General features: G+C 38.2%; 1 protein-coding gene across 5 annotated transcripts in view; it reads right to left on the bottom strand.

The window, feature by feature from the left end:
• Positions 1 to 15,700, bottom strand: part of COL11A1 (collagen type XI alpha 1 chain) — a 329,239-nt gene that overhangs the window by 149,673 nt on the left and 163,866 nt on the right. For all 5 annotated transcript variants that reach the window (XM_073593016.1, XM_073593013.1, XM_073593015.1 and 2 more), the window contains 5 exons: positions 15,527 to 15,580; positions 12,717 to 12,761; positions 8,210 to 8,263; positions 5,746 to 5,790; positions 1,467 to 1,520 (listed from right to left, as the gene is read on the bottom strand). In XM_073593016.1, the coding sequence (XP_073449117.1) occupies positions 1,467 to 1,520; positions 5,746 to 5,790; positions 8,210 to 8,263; positions 12,717 to 12,761; positions 15,527 to 15,580 (252 nt within the window). The remainder of the gene's footprint in view (positions 1 to 1,466; positions 1,521 to 5,745; positions 5,791 to 8,209; positions 8,264 to 12,716; positions 12,762 to 15,526; positions 15,581 to 15,700) is intronic.

Here is a 15,700-nt window from a genome sequence, read left to right as displayed (position 1 = left end):
CTCTGCTGCATTTTGACTTTCACTTACAGGTCACTCCTCGCCCCCCATCCTGTGACTGTACAGTAAAAGGAGAAACAGCACACCAATGAGCTCATCTCTCCTATCAGAATTCTCCTTGCACTGCTGTACACCTGATTGGCTCTTTGTACTGCTGTTTCTCCATCCACCTCTCTAAGCTCTGCTGTACAGACTGTAGTGTAGACTACAAGAGTCCAATACCAAGTCAAATGCAGGTACTTACACTGCTTGCATGCTCAAATAAATACATTTAATAATGTATAATTTATTATAGGACTACATTATTTGTGCCTGTGATTGTAAAGCTTCACATAAAAAAAAAAATGTTACACTTACCTCCTCTGTGCAATAGTTTTGCAAAGAGAGGCCCTTTTCTCGGGGCCCCTTGCTGGCACTCTCGGCTCCTCCTCTTCTCAGTGCGCCCCCATAGGAAGTTGTTTCCTTTGGGGGCCCACCTGTGGGCTCATGCCAGGCTGTCTGCATTTATGGACACAGACAGTGTGGTTCAGCCCCACACCTTGATCTCTGCTCACAGAATTTGATTGATAGCAGCAGGAGCCAATGGCTTCCGCTGCTGCCTCTGTGAGCAAAGAGAGAGGAGAGAGCTGCACAGATAGACACAGCACTGGCTCAAGCTAGGACTCGGGTAAGTGTAAGGGGATGAGGGAGTGATACAAATATAGGGAAATTTGTCTAGCCTTTTACAACTACTTCAAAGTGGATGTAAACCCTCTCCTACTGTACACCCAGTGAAGTGAATAGCTTCGGATGATACATAGCGATGAAGTTAGATACGTTTTAATTGTATATCTGCTTTCTTCAGCTTTCTACATTCTTTAGAAAGTGCACATCATGTTACAAATCTTTCTTCCTGTTTCAGCAGTGAGTGTGGAGTCTGGGCATACACTATGTGACAGCTGATTGGAGGAAAGGCACCCCCCCTCCACATAGGCAGAGGAATGAAGAAACTTGCAGGGCTGCAGTTTGAATAGGCAAGCTCTCTGCTTATCTATCTCTAAGTTCCCTCCCCGACACAAATTTCCAGCTGCTTTTATCTCTTGTGCCTGGGAGCTTGTCAGTTTATCATGCTGATAACAGAGGAATGGAGCAGCAGAAAGACACGGGACTTGTGCCCAGATATGTGCCCAGGTCAGATTTCATGAATGGGGTTTACAAACACTTTAAGTTTGAATAGAGTCTGGAAATGGATGAAATATTGTTGAAAAACGTTCATAACAAATTAGAACAAGGCCTGCTTAATGTGGGTGGGTGTGTAATTACATAATGGAGCAATTTCATTTATTCCCAGAAGGTGTTTTCCCTGTTTGTATATAGAATATTATACAGTATTACACCTAATATTTTTAAAGATTTGCATATAAGTATTGTGACAGATTCAATAAGAATCTCTCAGGTAATGCCATCAACTCTACTTATATTACACTCACCTGAGTTCCTGGAATTCCTTGTTGACCACCTGGGCCAGGTTCTCCTTGAGGACCCTAAAGAAAAAGAACATGACATGACAAGGAAGTTATAAATAGATCAATGAAGATATACATTTTGTTTTAAGGCATGATGAGAATCTTATATAGCAAAGGGAATTCATCCATAAAAATAATTTAAGCAGAAAAGCACTAAGTCAACCATTAACAAATCATTAGAAAAACACTGAATAGCAGAAGCAGTACTGCAATTAGTTGAGAAATATTGATGAAAAAATTTATCTTTTAATTAGTTAATTTAGATTTTCTTCTCTAATTTCTTTGTTCATGACAGCATTCATAAATGTAACCGGTGTTTAGCAATACAGCCATTCTATATAAAGTTAGATTGATGTGTGAATAGGAGTATTTAAAATATAGTGAAATTGCATTTTGAACCAAGCAGTTATTTATGGTTGGGTATAGTCTCAGTATAAATGTATTGCTATCCTACTTAAGCCTTGCAAATGTGGGAATATGCTTATTAATATCTAATATCCCAGATAATAGGGTACATTTTAAAGTCATGTATATATTATATCTGTTTTTGGGTTTGTTATACACCACAATAACCCGACCTTATAACGTATATTATTTTGTTAATCAAGTCTTTAGATTCATTTTCATGTTTCATTTTTTTATATTCAGGGATCCCCTGTAAGCTATGAATTGCAGTAATCAGCTTTGGTTTCAATGAAAGAACCCCTTGTATTATGTGCAAGGTTTTCACGCACTCTGTTAGGATAGGTGGACAAAAGTTTTATTTCTTGCCTTAAAGACTGCCTAATGACAGTATTAAAGATCTTGCTGGTGAACATCCAGGCGCTTCTCTAAAAAATTCTCTAAAGTCTTTAGAGTGTATGGAACTCCCTTTGCTGGATTTTCCATGAATTAGATTAAATATGTCAAAGGAAAATCAAGCATCAGGATTCACATAATGCCCTGGAATTAAGACAGAGTAGCAGAAATGATGCACCCCCAATGCAGCAAAGCTTTAGAAGGAGATTGTGTGACTCACTATGTGTTTCCATATGTATTGAAATATCTGATTGAATGCCCTGAAGTTTGAAATAAAGTTTACATATGTGCAACAATCCTGCCAAACTTAAAAAGGTCCATAGGAAGGTCCTTATTGTTGCCATTGTTACCAACAATTCAACACTTTTGAGCATTCATTGCAATATTCAACCAGAATTGGATCATGTACAAGGTAACTAGCTAGCAATAATAAATGCATAAAACCACTGTTGTTAGTGAGACATTTGTCTGTTTATACCTAGCCAATAGCCTTTATTGACCCAACTTGGTGAAGGCTGGAAAATACTTCCAACTCAGGAGTGGAGAGGAAAGGGAAAGATAGGAGGGGGAGAGGGCAAAGATGAGGAGAAGATTAGAGGGGTGAAGAGTGGAACAGAAAGGGGGGAGGGAGAGGACAGGAGAGAAAAACGCAGGTAAGTAGAGGAAGAAAGGCAAGAGGAGAGAAGAAAAGAGGAGGGTAGGGGAAAGGAGTGGAGATGGAAAGAGGAGTGAAAAGGAGAGGAGGAGATGAAAAGATAGAGCATAGGAGAGGAGAAAAGGGGAGAGGACAGAGGAGACGGTAGCAGGAGAAGAGGGGAAAAAAGAGGAGGGGAGTTTGGGGAAGGATGGGAGGAGAATATGTTGACAGAATCTCTTCTGTCTGTGGATGAAGCAAATTAGAATGTTTTCAACATATTTTAAAAAGCTAAAGTAAACCTGTTATAAGAGAGACATGGAGTTTCCTTTCCAAAATACTAGCTGATTGCCTGTTAATCAGATCAATAACTTTAAGTAATTCTGGATCCTGGAACAAGTATGCAGATATAAGAAAATCATAAAAAAGGCAGACATCCTGAATAGCATACTTGTTCGAAGTCAATAATTTAAGTACTGAATTCAGAAGATCAGTAGGCGAGCCAGGCAACTAGAATTTTAGGAAGCAGGTCTCAGCAATGGCAGCTTCCATGTTTCTCTCACAGCAGGATTATTTTGAGCTGCAAGAGGCATAGATAAGACTGCAAGTTCAAAGACAAAGACAAAATTATAACATTACAATCGTGTAATATAACAAAAACATACAAACAAGGGCTATAGTAATTTTCATAACAGCAACCCATTAGGTACACACTAAGGGCAGACACACTAAGGACATCAAAGAAGAATAATGAAGGACAGATGTATGTAAAGCAATTTAATTAACAAGTATAATCATGTTGCATTTAACTGTAGAAAATAAAAGCTAGATTGTGATGGAAAATGCTTTTATGAAAGCACTCAACTGGTTTAACCCATATACAAATCACTGTATCTGTATTAAAAGCACAGCATAATGTCCTTAAGAGCAGGAAAATAACTCCTAAAATTAGACAAAATTAAACAAAATTAAGCTTCAGATGATGCTACAGTTTAATCCCCCACTTTACTATGACAACTGGTTATTTAACCAATGTTTACTGCATATTGAACTGAGAGGTATTCAATTCAACTACAGCCAGTCCGTTAGGATGGTTCACTTTATTTAATGTAGTATTCTACTGAAATTTTAGGTATATGAATGGGTTTTCTTAAAGTTGTTCTTTTTCTGTGGTGACCAATCCTGACATTTTTTAATTCATGCAATTAATTTAAGTACCACTGTAAATGGGGTGTGATCTTTTTTTTTGCACTATTACATAGCTTAAACTATACATCCATGGGTGCTTGTTTGCAAATGTAAAATGGCAATTTTCTTGGAGAGGATATAGATAAGTACAACTTTTAGACAGCTTTGAGCATACAGTTGCTGCCCAGGATTAAGTTATAACAATAGTATTATTTTACAGCTGCAATTATTATTAAATTGCTGTTACAAGAGCTCTTGATTCAAGAATGTTTAGTATAAAGTAATACGAGAAATAAAATAAACCACATTAAATCCAAGGGTTAGATTGATTTAATATTGAAGCTTAAAAAGAGAAATGTACTTAAAAAACACAATATCAAACAAATTTGCAAATATAACCCCTTACTGCATATTATTTTCCTGTACTTTGAATGGTCAGGACCAAACCAGCTTTAACTTTGCATCGTTCAAATACAATCTGTCTGTGAACTGCACTAAAATTGCAGACCATGGCTGAGAATAACAAATAATGCATCTCCTTCACACCGGTCTGATTCAATTGTGTTGCTTTACTAAAGCAGTAGAGCATGTTTACTCAGCTCAGCAAATGAGAAAAAGCAATGTAACTTTGCATACCCAATCGTGTACAGAGCTTGCACACAACTGAATAACTAAATTGAACCCTTTGCTAGGCCAGTTCCCTCTACCCCTCAAAGTTAGGAGCAAAAATGAATGATTTTTTCCAAGCACTTTACACTGGAGAGCTATTTTGATATTTCACCTGTTTCAAACCCCAGGAAAGGTTTATAGCATACTAAAGCTGTTTGGCAGTATGATTATCTTTTCTATGGACAGCTATTGCCACATTAAAGTTTCACAATAAACAATGCATATGCACAGCTCTACTGTATAATACAGTAGAATTCAGTATATCAAGGATTAAGTCCAAAATGCTAATTATTAATAAAGCTATCCAGCTACCTTCATCTGTCTGTCTAGCAGGGGCGGCCCGTCCATTAAGGGCACATGGGTGCCGCCTCCCCTTTCTATCGCCACCACCCCCCCCATTCATGCAACCAGCCTATTTCAGGATGCCAGGCACATAATTTGCAGCCACGGGGGATAGTTTTGAAGCACCTGATTAGAGCCAGAGGCTCTAATAGGCTTCAAAATAGGGTGGGCTCCAGACGCAGAGCTTTACACTTGGAGCCCACCCAGGTGTGTTAGAATAGCAATGAGTATTCGCTATTCTAACACTGAATCGCCTCTCTGCCAATCAGGAAGTGCTGGTCTGATACCTATTTCCCAATTGGCTGAAAGGACAGGCAATCCTATTGGACGCCTAGGAGGAGGAGGTGGGAGATGCATGGCGGAGGCTTCTGCCGTGATCCACAGGAAGAGGAAGGAAGAAAGATGCCACCCGCCAGACATGCTGCTCACCCGCCCATTTCCTAGATGGAGTAAGTGCGGGGCTTTGATGTCCCGACCATCCTTCCCTGCCGTAACCACCCAAAAGAAAAAACACCAGCTACCACTGCTGTCTAGACAACATACATCATAAATACATTAAAAATATACTAGTTACCTTATGTATAAAACAGAAGGTACAATACAGATACTTACCAGGTTACCTTTGGGTCCTGGGGGTCCATCTACGCCAGCAACACCCTGTTAAATAAAAGATACATGAATCTGTAACTGTACAGTTTACACACATTGAAAGTAAATGACTACTCCTTCCTGTAAGGATAGTCTCCAGGCAGATTTTTTTTTCAAACAATGTATTTTTCACGATGATGTTTACATAGCATGGCATTCAAAGAACAGTTGGGTGTAACCTTAACTATTCAAAGTCCAAAACAACAAAACCATTTAATCTTAGCTAGAGTAGGACATTTTTAGAGTCTCTGCCATTCTTTTATTTTCTTCTGTGTCAGTATTAGGAAGATTTCTCTACACTTCTTGTCACGATAGAAAGTTAAAGGAAATATTTTCAATAGCAACATTTTCATAGATTAGGGAATGGTTGGAACTTCTGACAATGTTTGTATTGCTTCCTGTGTCTTCCTGTCCTGATGACATGATCCATCCACAATTTCTTGCCTACTTGCATAGGTATCCCAGGGATAGAATGTTAGGGGAAGTCTCCCAATGGGGTCATGAAAAGAAATGATAATCCAGGAGAAATTGTAACTCTTTACAACTCTATTTAAAACAAATGTAAAAATGTAGGCTTTAATGCACAATAGACTGTAATAATTCATAAATTCCTTTTTAGGGCCTTTCAGTACTGTTACATATTATCATACCAATCTTTTTAAAATCTACTTTAATTGTGCCTGATTGCCTTCCACACCCCTCTCTCTCCTATTACTCTGGCTAGTACTTGCAAGTTCATTCATGGTTTGTCTTTTTCTTTCCAAACAATCAATTATTAGACAATCAGCCTCTTCTTTCTGGGATTCTGAAGGGTACCCTAAGTATATATATATTGTATATAGTATCCACCTCACAAGCTACCCTTGATGTTACCCTTGACTTAGCCTTACCTCTGAACCCTTATGTTCAAAGCAACCTCTAATTTCTCTATATCAATTGTTCCCAACCTGAGATATGCACCAGGAAATGTTGGGGTACACATAAAAAATGTTGTACATCCAGTATTGATAAATTTTGATTGGTCACTAAGTGAGACTAGGCAGCACAGTCCTTGGTGGGTTTGAGCAGGAGAAACAGAGTGATCATTGGTTTCTAGGATGTAAGTGGCCAGCCCACTTGCACCATGAAAATGCATGGCTGTGTCTGGCTCGACCACCTGCATTCTAGCAACTAGTGACACTGGATCACTGAGTGGTGAATAAAATTCCAACAGAGCTGCTACTGTTGATGAGTACACAGCAAGGTGATAGGAAGGGGGGGACAAACATGTAATGTTTTCCTGGCAGTTAGATCACTGAATCAGATGATCCCAGAAAAAGAAGGAGCGATGAGGGTGGAGAGGAATGAAGAGGGAGGGAGTTGAACAGAAAAAGAGGGGACACACACACAAATGAATGAGTGAGGGTACAGGGGTGGTAGAGGAGGAGAAGTGAGCAAAGGGAGTAAAGGCTGCAAAATGCACACACTAGAAGGGAAATGGGACTCATCAATAATGTTGCACTCCAGTACTGATAGTACAGATATAAAGAAAATTACTTTGCAGCCCTCTCCCTCTTAATGTGGGTACACCTACCCACATTAAGAGGGAGAGCACTGCAGAATAATTTTCTATATATATGTTCAGAATACTTTAAGTGTTTGTGTGCAGAAGCTGTAATAGATAAACAGAAAGAAAAAGATGTCTGTCTCCTTCAGCCTATTAAATATGGGTCAGCACTATTAGGCCCACCCCCTACTCTACCTTCTGTTTCGCCCCAATTCTCAAGCCGACTGATTTTCAAAAGTTCCTAGGTATGCTGATTATATATCTGTGAACATGCTTATGGCAGTGTCTGTAAAGTACTGATTTTATATCTGTGGAAGTGTTTATGGTGAAGTCAATACAATTCTGAATGTATATTTGTGGATATGTGTGTGGTGGTGTCAATAAGATATTGATTGTATATCTGTGGACAGGATTCTGGCAATTTTAGAATAGTACTGGATTATTTGGGAGTATAGTTTATGGATATGGGCCACCAGGGGGTATGCAAGTGGATAAAAACAGTGGGAATCACCACTCTAAATTTTGAAATTGCACCACATTGTAACTTAAAACACCACATCTGTTTTAGTGTACATGATCAGAATTTTCCAATATAACTACTGCAATATAATCCTTTTAGGGTTGGTCACTAACAAGACTTCAACCTTGAACACGTCATCATTATACTTCAGCAATACTTATTTATCCCTCCCAAAACATGTCATCTGTTGCCACTCGTTTATTATTTTTTAGTCTACCTATAAATAAAATTTAAGTAGTTATACTCAGCCTTCAAAACATTTCATTACTCCAGTATCAACTTATTTCTGACCTTATCTATGAATACTCCACTGGTTAAAACCTATTTTCAATTTAACACCGTTTTATTAACCATTTACGTACATGTTGTCCTGGAGGGCCGGGGGGACCTCTTGGACCTAACAATCCTCGTTCACCCTGAAAGAAAAGAGTAATATTCAGTCAACTTTTTCCATAAATACATCAAATATAGTCAGATTTGCAAATGTTATCATAGGGATAAATGTACTAGGTTCTTATACTAAGAGTCAGCTCTCACTAGCCATTGCTTTAAAGGAACCCTGTAATAAGAGAATATAGTGGCTGCCATTGATGACTTCTCCTTCTAAAAATGCTTATTGCATGGCTGTTATGCGTATGCGGTGGCTTCAATACTTTCTGAAGCACAGACCTAGAACAAATATGCAGATAAGGGGCTCTTTTGTCACTGTGCCGTTCTAATCTGCATGGCTGTTCATGGTCAGAGAAGCAGTAAGTAATAAATCCAAAGACAATCAGTCAACCGCTAGTTTTAGAAATACATTACAGGTTTCCTTTAATCCAATGTAATGACTCACATAGAGAGTTAACTGCAAAGGGCAATACAAAGAATTTATACTCTGATTTTTTTTACTGAGAAACTAAAAACATGCTTGCCCTATGAAAATGTCAAAGTCATTAGCATTAGCTATTTGGAGACATGCTCTTCTCTTTCACATGTATGTAAACTTGCAAACATCTGTGCATTTCACTGCAGGATAGTTTATAAAATTACTTAATGCAGTTTTGGTGAGTACTTTATATTGGAGACAAGAGCTAAAGATCTAGATTCATCCCCATGAGTAACTCCAGTGAGCAGAGCAAAGCATGTTGGGGATGTGGCCTGGCGGGGTCCAGGCTAAGATGACACTTGTTCACACAGTGGATCTTGTTCTGATGTGTGGCTCCTGGGACCTTTAGCTCTTATCTAATATTGTCTGAAGCATGGGCGGGCTCCTTCCCGGCCATCATCAGCCACAGGACTACACTTCTTTGCAGTCTGAGCTTCAACTGTCAGCCTGCCAAGATTGCCAAGAGATATTGCTCCCAATAAAATCTAAAAGAACAAGAGGACCTAATTTTGGGGTCCTAACCAATAGACGATGTACTTCTGATCTTCTTTGTCAAGTATTCATCCTCCAGGGATATCTTTCACTGTTTTTGTTACATGCTGACAACCATGGGTGTTCTCAGTGAACATAAGTGACTAGACTCAACATTCTTTTAATCAGTTTGTCAAAAAAGCTTTGATATACCTATTGAAAATATCTAGCTGTCTGCACAAGCCTAAAATGTTTTTTAATAATTTTACTGTCAAATCTCTTGAAGTGGATCTGAAGGTATAACAGCAACTGCTGTCATTCATATGATGAAAATATACCTTTGAAAATAACTGGAAATTTTTTTTTATTTTTTTACTCCTTCTCTTTCCTGTGATGAGGCATTACCTTTTTTTTAACTTCAAAGACTTAGATAACTTACCAAAATCCCCATTGAAAAGCTTTTTATATTGTGCAGTTCAGTCAAAAAAAGAGCACAAACTGATCTGCAGCACACTACATAATGGGAACTGTTAAACAAATGTGTCTGTAAATATGGCAATAATAAGAAGTCTGCTGAAACTTAAGGGAGGAAAGTCATCTATTATCAATTCTGCCCTCTGCTGGTGAATGTTTATTTAATCCATAGCATAATGAAAGTTAAAGCGAAACTTCACCCAAAAGGGGTAGCTCTGCTCTTCCCCCTCTGGGACAGGTCAGATGGCCTAGAAAGCTGCATGGCCATTTGCAAAATGCAGCCCGGCTCATGCATGCGCAGTGGGAAGCCGGCTGTGAAGCCATAAAGAGTCACAGCCAGCTGCCACAGTTAGCATGTCGCGTTGGGGACCCGAAGACCAGTGAAGAACCAGCCCAGGTGAGGACAGTGTTGGATCCTTAGACAGGTGAGTGTCTGTTCATTGAAACTCAACAGCTTCGATTTTTGCACAAGTGACTGAAGCTTTTTTTTATACTAGCTTCATAAAGTCAACGTTTTTCATCTCCTTTCACTTTTTAAGCACATCTGTCACAAAAGGAATATGGGAACATAGCTGGTCTCCATCTGAAAATGATAGTTATATGGCTGTGCCCAACTTTTATACTTCTTATTATAGACATAGATCAAGCATACAGCAAGTGATAGCTTAGAGAAAAGTCAGAGTATTTTATATGTATACTTGTTCCAGGTCATTGATTTAGAAGCTGCTGAAGGCAAGCATCAACATTACTGCAAGTCAACTAGCACTTTCAGAAGGAAAGGTTAGCAATGGCAGCTTAAATGTATCTTTCATGACATGATTTTTTAAGTAGGGGAACAATGGAATATAGCCACATGCCAAAATAGGCACACAGAAAGAACAGAAGTTCCCTGTGCATAGCTAGGTCTTCAATACACACGGAATAAATAAATAACACAGAGCCTCAGCAAAAAATGTGGGACTGTTTCATTCTATGGACTTAATTTACTAAATTAGAGGAGATTGTTTTCCTAACAAAGTGTACACTTTCCAAAGGGAATCTTCCTTTAGCTTGGGTGAAGACAACTTGGTTAGATACATCATTAAATAGCTCTCATCTTTGTATCACTTTGCTGGAGTAAAGTGATTTCAAAGCCATACAAAATAATTCACTTTCTCTTCCACCCTATTCCACTTGTGCATATATTTTGTATAAGAGTAGATTTTCCCATTGTGTTCAAGAGGGCAATCTTCTGTCCACACTGTGCTCAAACAGAAGAGGTTGAAAAAGTTCAAAACACAGTGCCAGCTCTCTAAAGCTCAAAATAAAATCTTTTATCGGCTCATGAAAAACAGGTAAATTCTGGAAAAAGATACTGAATGGCTGGATTTATGTATTTAAACAGGCCTTGTCAGAGACCACAAAAAAGAAAAACTGTTGTTTCCAAAACGTCTCTAAAACAAAACTCTATCGCATTCTAAAAAGCTTCAGCCTGAGCTGAACTTGTTGGTCTGCTTAGTGTCTGACCAGCAGGGCCAGATCACTGTAAAAATCACTGTCCTATCAGGTTGGATTGCTTGGTCACCTTGGATGTACAGTAATAACATCACACATTTCATAACATTAAGGAATATCCCCCCTCCCTAACCCACTGGAATGTGGTTGGTATTTCTGATACCTAATTGTCAGCTTGGTATATTTGCATTCATAAAATAACTGTTTATTCAAAAAATTAAGCCAATAATCATGGTTAATCGCCCATTAGTGATGGAGTGTTGAACTTTGACTTATATAAAACCACTAAGGCAGGCCATACATGATTCAAATCTCAGCCGGTTGCGCAGAAAGCAGACAAGATTTAAACTGTGTATGGGCATGCTGAATGTACCAAGTTGATCGAACAATCAACTTGGGTACAACCAGCTTGCCGGATTGTCTTGTGATTATTAGACATGTGCATTCGTTTTCGTCCGAATGCATTTTCGTCCGAATTTCAGGTATTTTCATTATCGTTTTAACAAACGATAACGAAAGTGCAGAATCCGAAAAAGGAAAGATCCGACGTAAACAAATGCTTTATTTTCGTTTTCATGCTACAACAGTTCGCTATAGATAGGAGATTCGATATGATGATGACAATAACAATCTGTGTCCATCAAACCTGTGGTCAAATGTGCCTAACCTTAACTCTATTAGTCCAAGATTATTCTACATAGAGAGAACAGATTCGACATAGAGAGAAAAGATTCGACATAGGGGAGAAAAGATTCGACGTAGGGGAGAAAAGATTCGACGTAGGGGAGAAAAGATTCGACGTAGGGAAGAAAAGATTCGACGTAAGGGAGAAAAGATTCGACGTAAGGGAGAAAAGATTCGACGTAGGGAAGAAAAGATTCGACGTAGGGGAGAAAAGATTCGACGTAGGGAAGAAAACATTCGACGTAGGGGAGAAAAGATAAATAAAAATAATGATGGTGATGAATGTTATTGGCTGATTGTAACCAAAGAGGAGGAGCAGTAAAATAGCTAGAACTAAGTACACACGTACTTTGGCTTATGGTGTCTGTTGAAAGTTCTAAGAAGATTCGATGGAGCAGGTAAACTATACGGCGTCTTACAGTTTAGCTGCTCCGTCGAATCTTCTTTGAACATTCGACAGACACCATAAGCCTTCAATGACAGATTCGACCTTAATTTGGATTTTCGGACGAATGCAATTTTTAACGAAAAACGAAATAAATAAAAACGAATTTCGGGAGTAACTAAATAAATTTATTTTTCAGACGAAAACGAAATTCCGAAACGAAATATTTCAGTGTGCACATGTCTAGTATTGCTAGCACTGCTATAGCCACTAAAAATAATCACTATCTTCTCCCGACAGGTCACATATTTTCATGTTATTTACACGGCTGTTTTAAGCATAACAGTGAGACCTTTGACAATATAAGGGTTACAATAGAGCTTTGAATGATTCCCCCATCAGAAACACTGCTGCATGTTACACCAAGTTAGTTGTGAAAATGTGGAGCTATAAAGTAAGAGTTCTGTGTAAAACAGATTAATGTGTCACTCACAGGTTCACCGGGCAGCCCTCTGGGTCCAACCTCTCCATCTTCTCCCTGTTACACAAAAGAAAAAGCTGTTTCTACTGTTATTTAAACACACAGCACGTAAAAGCAGGACAAGCGACGAATGCCTGTGTTTGTCAAATTGTAAAATATATGTTGTAGTATATAACCTTTTCCAAGATGGATAGAAAAGGCTAATTTAAGAAGCAACTCTAGAAACTAATGTTAATCTGCTGGCTGGATGGGATAAGATTACATATTGTTATCTGTAGAGATATATTCTTACCCTCTCTACATAAATATGAATTGCTATGTTGGCTATTTAAAAGTGTCTATGATTGAGTATTGAAACTGTTTCTGTCTATAGTTTGTAAATCTATAAATAGACAGTAGTAAAGACAATAGGGCAGCCATGTTTCTTTCTCTACTAATCCTCCTTTTTCATTCCAGGTTTAACAGAAATGATCAATAGACTCTATGCTGCTTCGATGACATGAAGTGCCCATAATGCCCTTTGTTGCCAGAGAAAATGTGACCTTTGCCTAGGCTTTGGGTCAACTGCAAAACATTGGAAGCCATGTTTCTTTTAATCATATCAAGTTAGGGGTCATTTTCTACCAAAATAATGTTGTTTGGTAATGCTTATATGCGCTCTTTATACATGCCATTTTAATAAAAAGTCCATTTCAGATTTCATGAGGATCTGATCAGCTGGCAACATGGATAATCATAATTGGATGGGACTGTGTGCTGAAATTAAACACACTGATGACTAACCATTGACTGCACACACTTGTAGACAGTAACCATTAGCCATACACATTTTCACCCATGTAGGTCAACACCTAAGCGATTTTAAAACAGATGACTAATGTAAAATCTGTTTTTTTTGTCATTGATCAGCAAGATATTCTTTATGTGAATGCAGTTTATATATTTTGTTTGGATAGTACCTATACCTTCTTCACCTTCCATGTGAGTGAACTTCTGCTTTGTTTAATGCTATTCAGAATCTTACAGGCCCTTCAAAGAAGCTTATAACCTGCATTAAAGAATATGTAAACCCAACATTTCATATTCCTGATATGTGCATGCTGTACCTTGTAATTGTATGAAAAAGTATCCTGTTCTCTGTTTGAAATCTCTTTGTGTGAAATCCCTGGTGTTTCTCCCAGGTTCCTAATAAAAACTGACCACACTAAGCAGGAGAACAGCTAGCTATGCTGGGAACTCAGTCTGCTCTCTTCCAATGATCAGACTTGTCCTGACATGCCCCTTTACACAGCCTGTCACTGGGAAGGTCAGTGTGCTGCTGCTTATCCTCCCCTAGCTCTTATGCAGCTGAGAAAAGAGGGAATATGATCACTTTTAAAAAAGATAAAAAAAATTGCAAATACCTTTATTTCCATCTATACACACATGTTTTGCCTTTCTTTTCTATTTTTAAGTGAATGGTTTGTTTTACAAGGTGATCATTTACAATCACTTTAAAGGAACTGAAACCATTCAGTGGTACATCTACTTGGGTGTAGTGGCGCATCTTGTGTGGTCCAATCATATTAATAAGTTGCACACCAAATAGGTTAGTGCCTAATGTCATCAGGGTTCTATGGTGAACCAGAGGGATGGCGTCTTCTGTAATTCGAACATGCAAAAATGTTCAAAAACACACTTCTAGATGGAGGAAATCTTTGTCGTTATTCAGACATCAGGTAGAAGAATATCACCATTAGGGTTAGTGCCTAATGTCATCAGGGTTCTGTAGTGAACCAAAGGAATGGCATCTTTCGTAATTCAAACATACAAAAATGTTCAAAAACACACTTCTAGAAGGAGGAAATCTTTGTCGTTATTCAGGCATCAGTTAGAAGAATATCACCAATGTTGAGAAAGTGACCTTGATATGGTTCCAAACTTTGGTTGGTGATATTCTTCTCATTGGTGACTGAAGAGGTAAAGTGTGCAAGTAAAAAAGTTATATATTTGTATGGTCAAAAGACCCTAAAGTCTATACTGGCATTGGCTCAGTTCTCTGACAATGGCTCATAGGTTGGGCATTAGATTAACAATCCCATTTTATAAAAAATACATTGTTTTAAACCTTTTAATCTGTAAGGATATGGATTAAATATGTAATTTTACAGAAGCTTTATTATGTAAGGCTGCAACAAACACTGGATTTACCTGCATTAAAAACATTCTGGACTACATGAAAGGTAAGACCTGTTGAAAGAACTAAATGTATGCAGTAAGACAGTAAGAGTTTTCTCTGGTTTTATGAGAAGCAGTACTGTGCAGTGTGATGTCTGACACTGGCAAAATAGGTAAGGGTCATTTTATATCAAGAGAGCTTGGATTTTTTGTAGATTACTAGACATTTTCTTTGCGCAGCTTGTGTTTATTGGTTATAGCAGGTGTTGTCCCTGCTATTGTTTCTATATATGTCCCCCTGTGCTACTTGTGGTGACAGCTGCCACACTTCCTAAGTTAATGACACCCTGAGTGTGCATCACCCCATGATTGGTCAGCAAATACCTAGTTCTATTTCCTTTATATAAAGGGACAGGTTCATTGCATTATCATGCCTAGGTGTGACATAAGAAGTCAATACAGATGGAAAATCAGAAAGATTGTTGCTATAATATTAACATAATATTGGTGACTGGGGAGAATAAAAAGCAAAGAAAATGTGAAAGTGCTAGAGCCCACAAAGTTACTTACAAATATCACTACATTGAGAAAAGGAGCTCAATCTGTCTAATGAACGAAGATGGATAGGTAAAGAGATAAAAAAGGACATGGTTAAATTGTTTTACCCTGTCTCCATCTTCACCAGGTGAGCCAGGTGGGCCTAGAGGACCTCGGTCACCCTACAAAGCAAACAAAATAGAGAAGAAAACCTTCAACAAACATAGTTAAAAAAAAATACAACATATACTAAATAAAATGTACGTTTCTTTGCTTTTTGTTTACTCTTAAAAAGAACCACA

This window comes from Aquarana catesbeiana, linkage group LG07, assembly GCF_042186555.1.
Source record: "Aquarana catesbeiana isolate 2022-GZ linkage group LG07, ASM4218655v1, whole genome shotgun sequence".
NCBI lineage: Eukaryota > Metazoa > Chordata > Amphibia > Anura > Ranidae > Aquarana > Aquarana catesbeiana.
The sequence above is the reverse complement of the archived record's forward strand: the minus strand, read 5'-3'. Positions and strand labels throughout refer to the sequence as shown.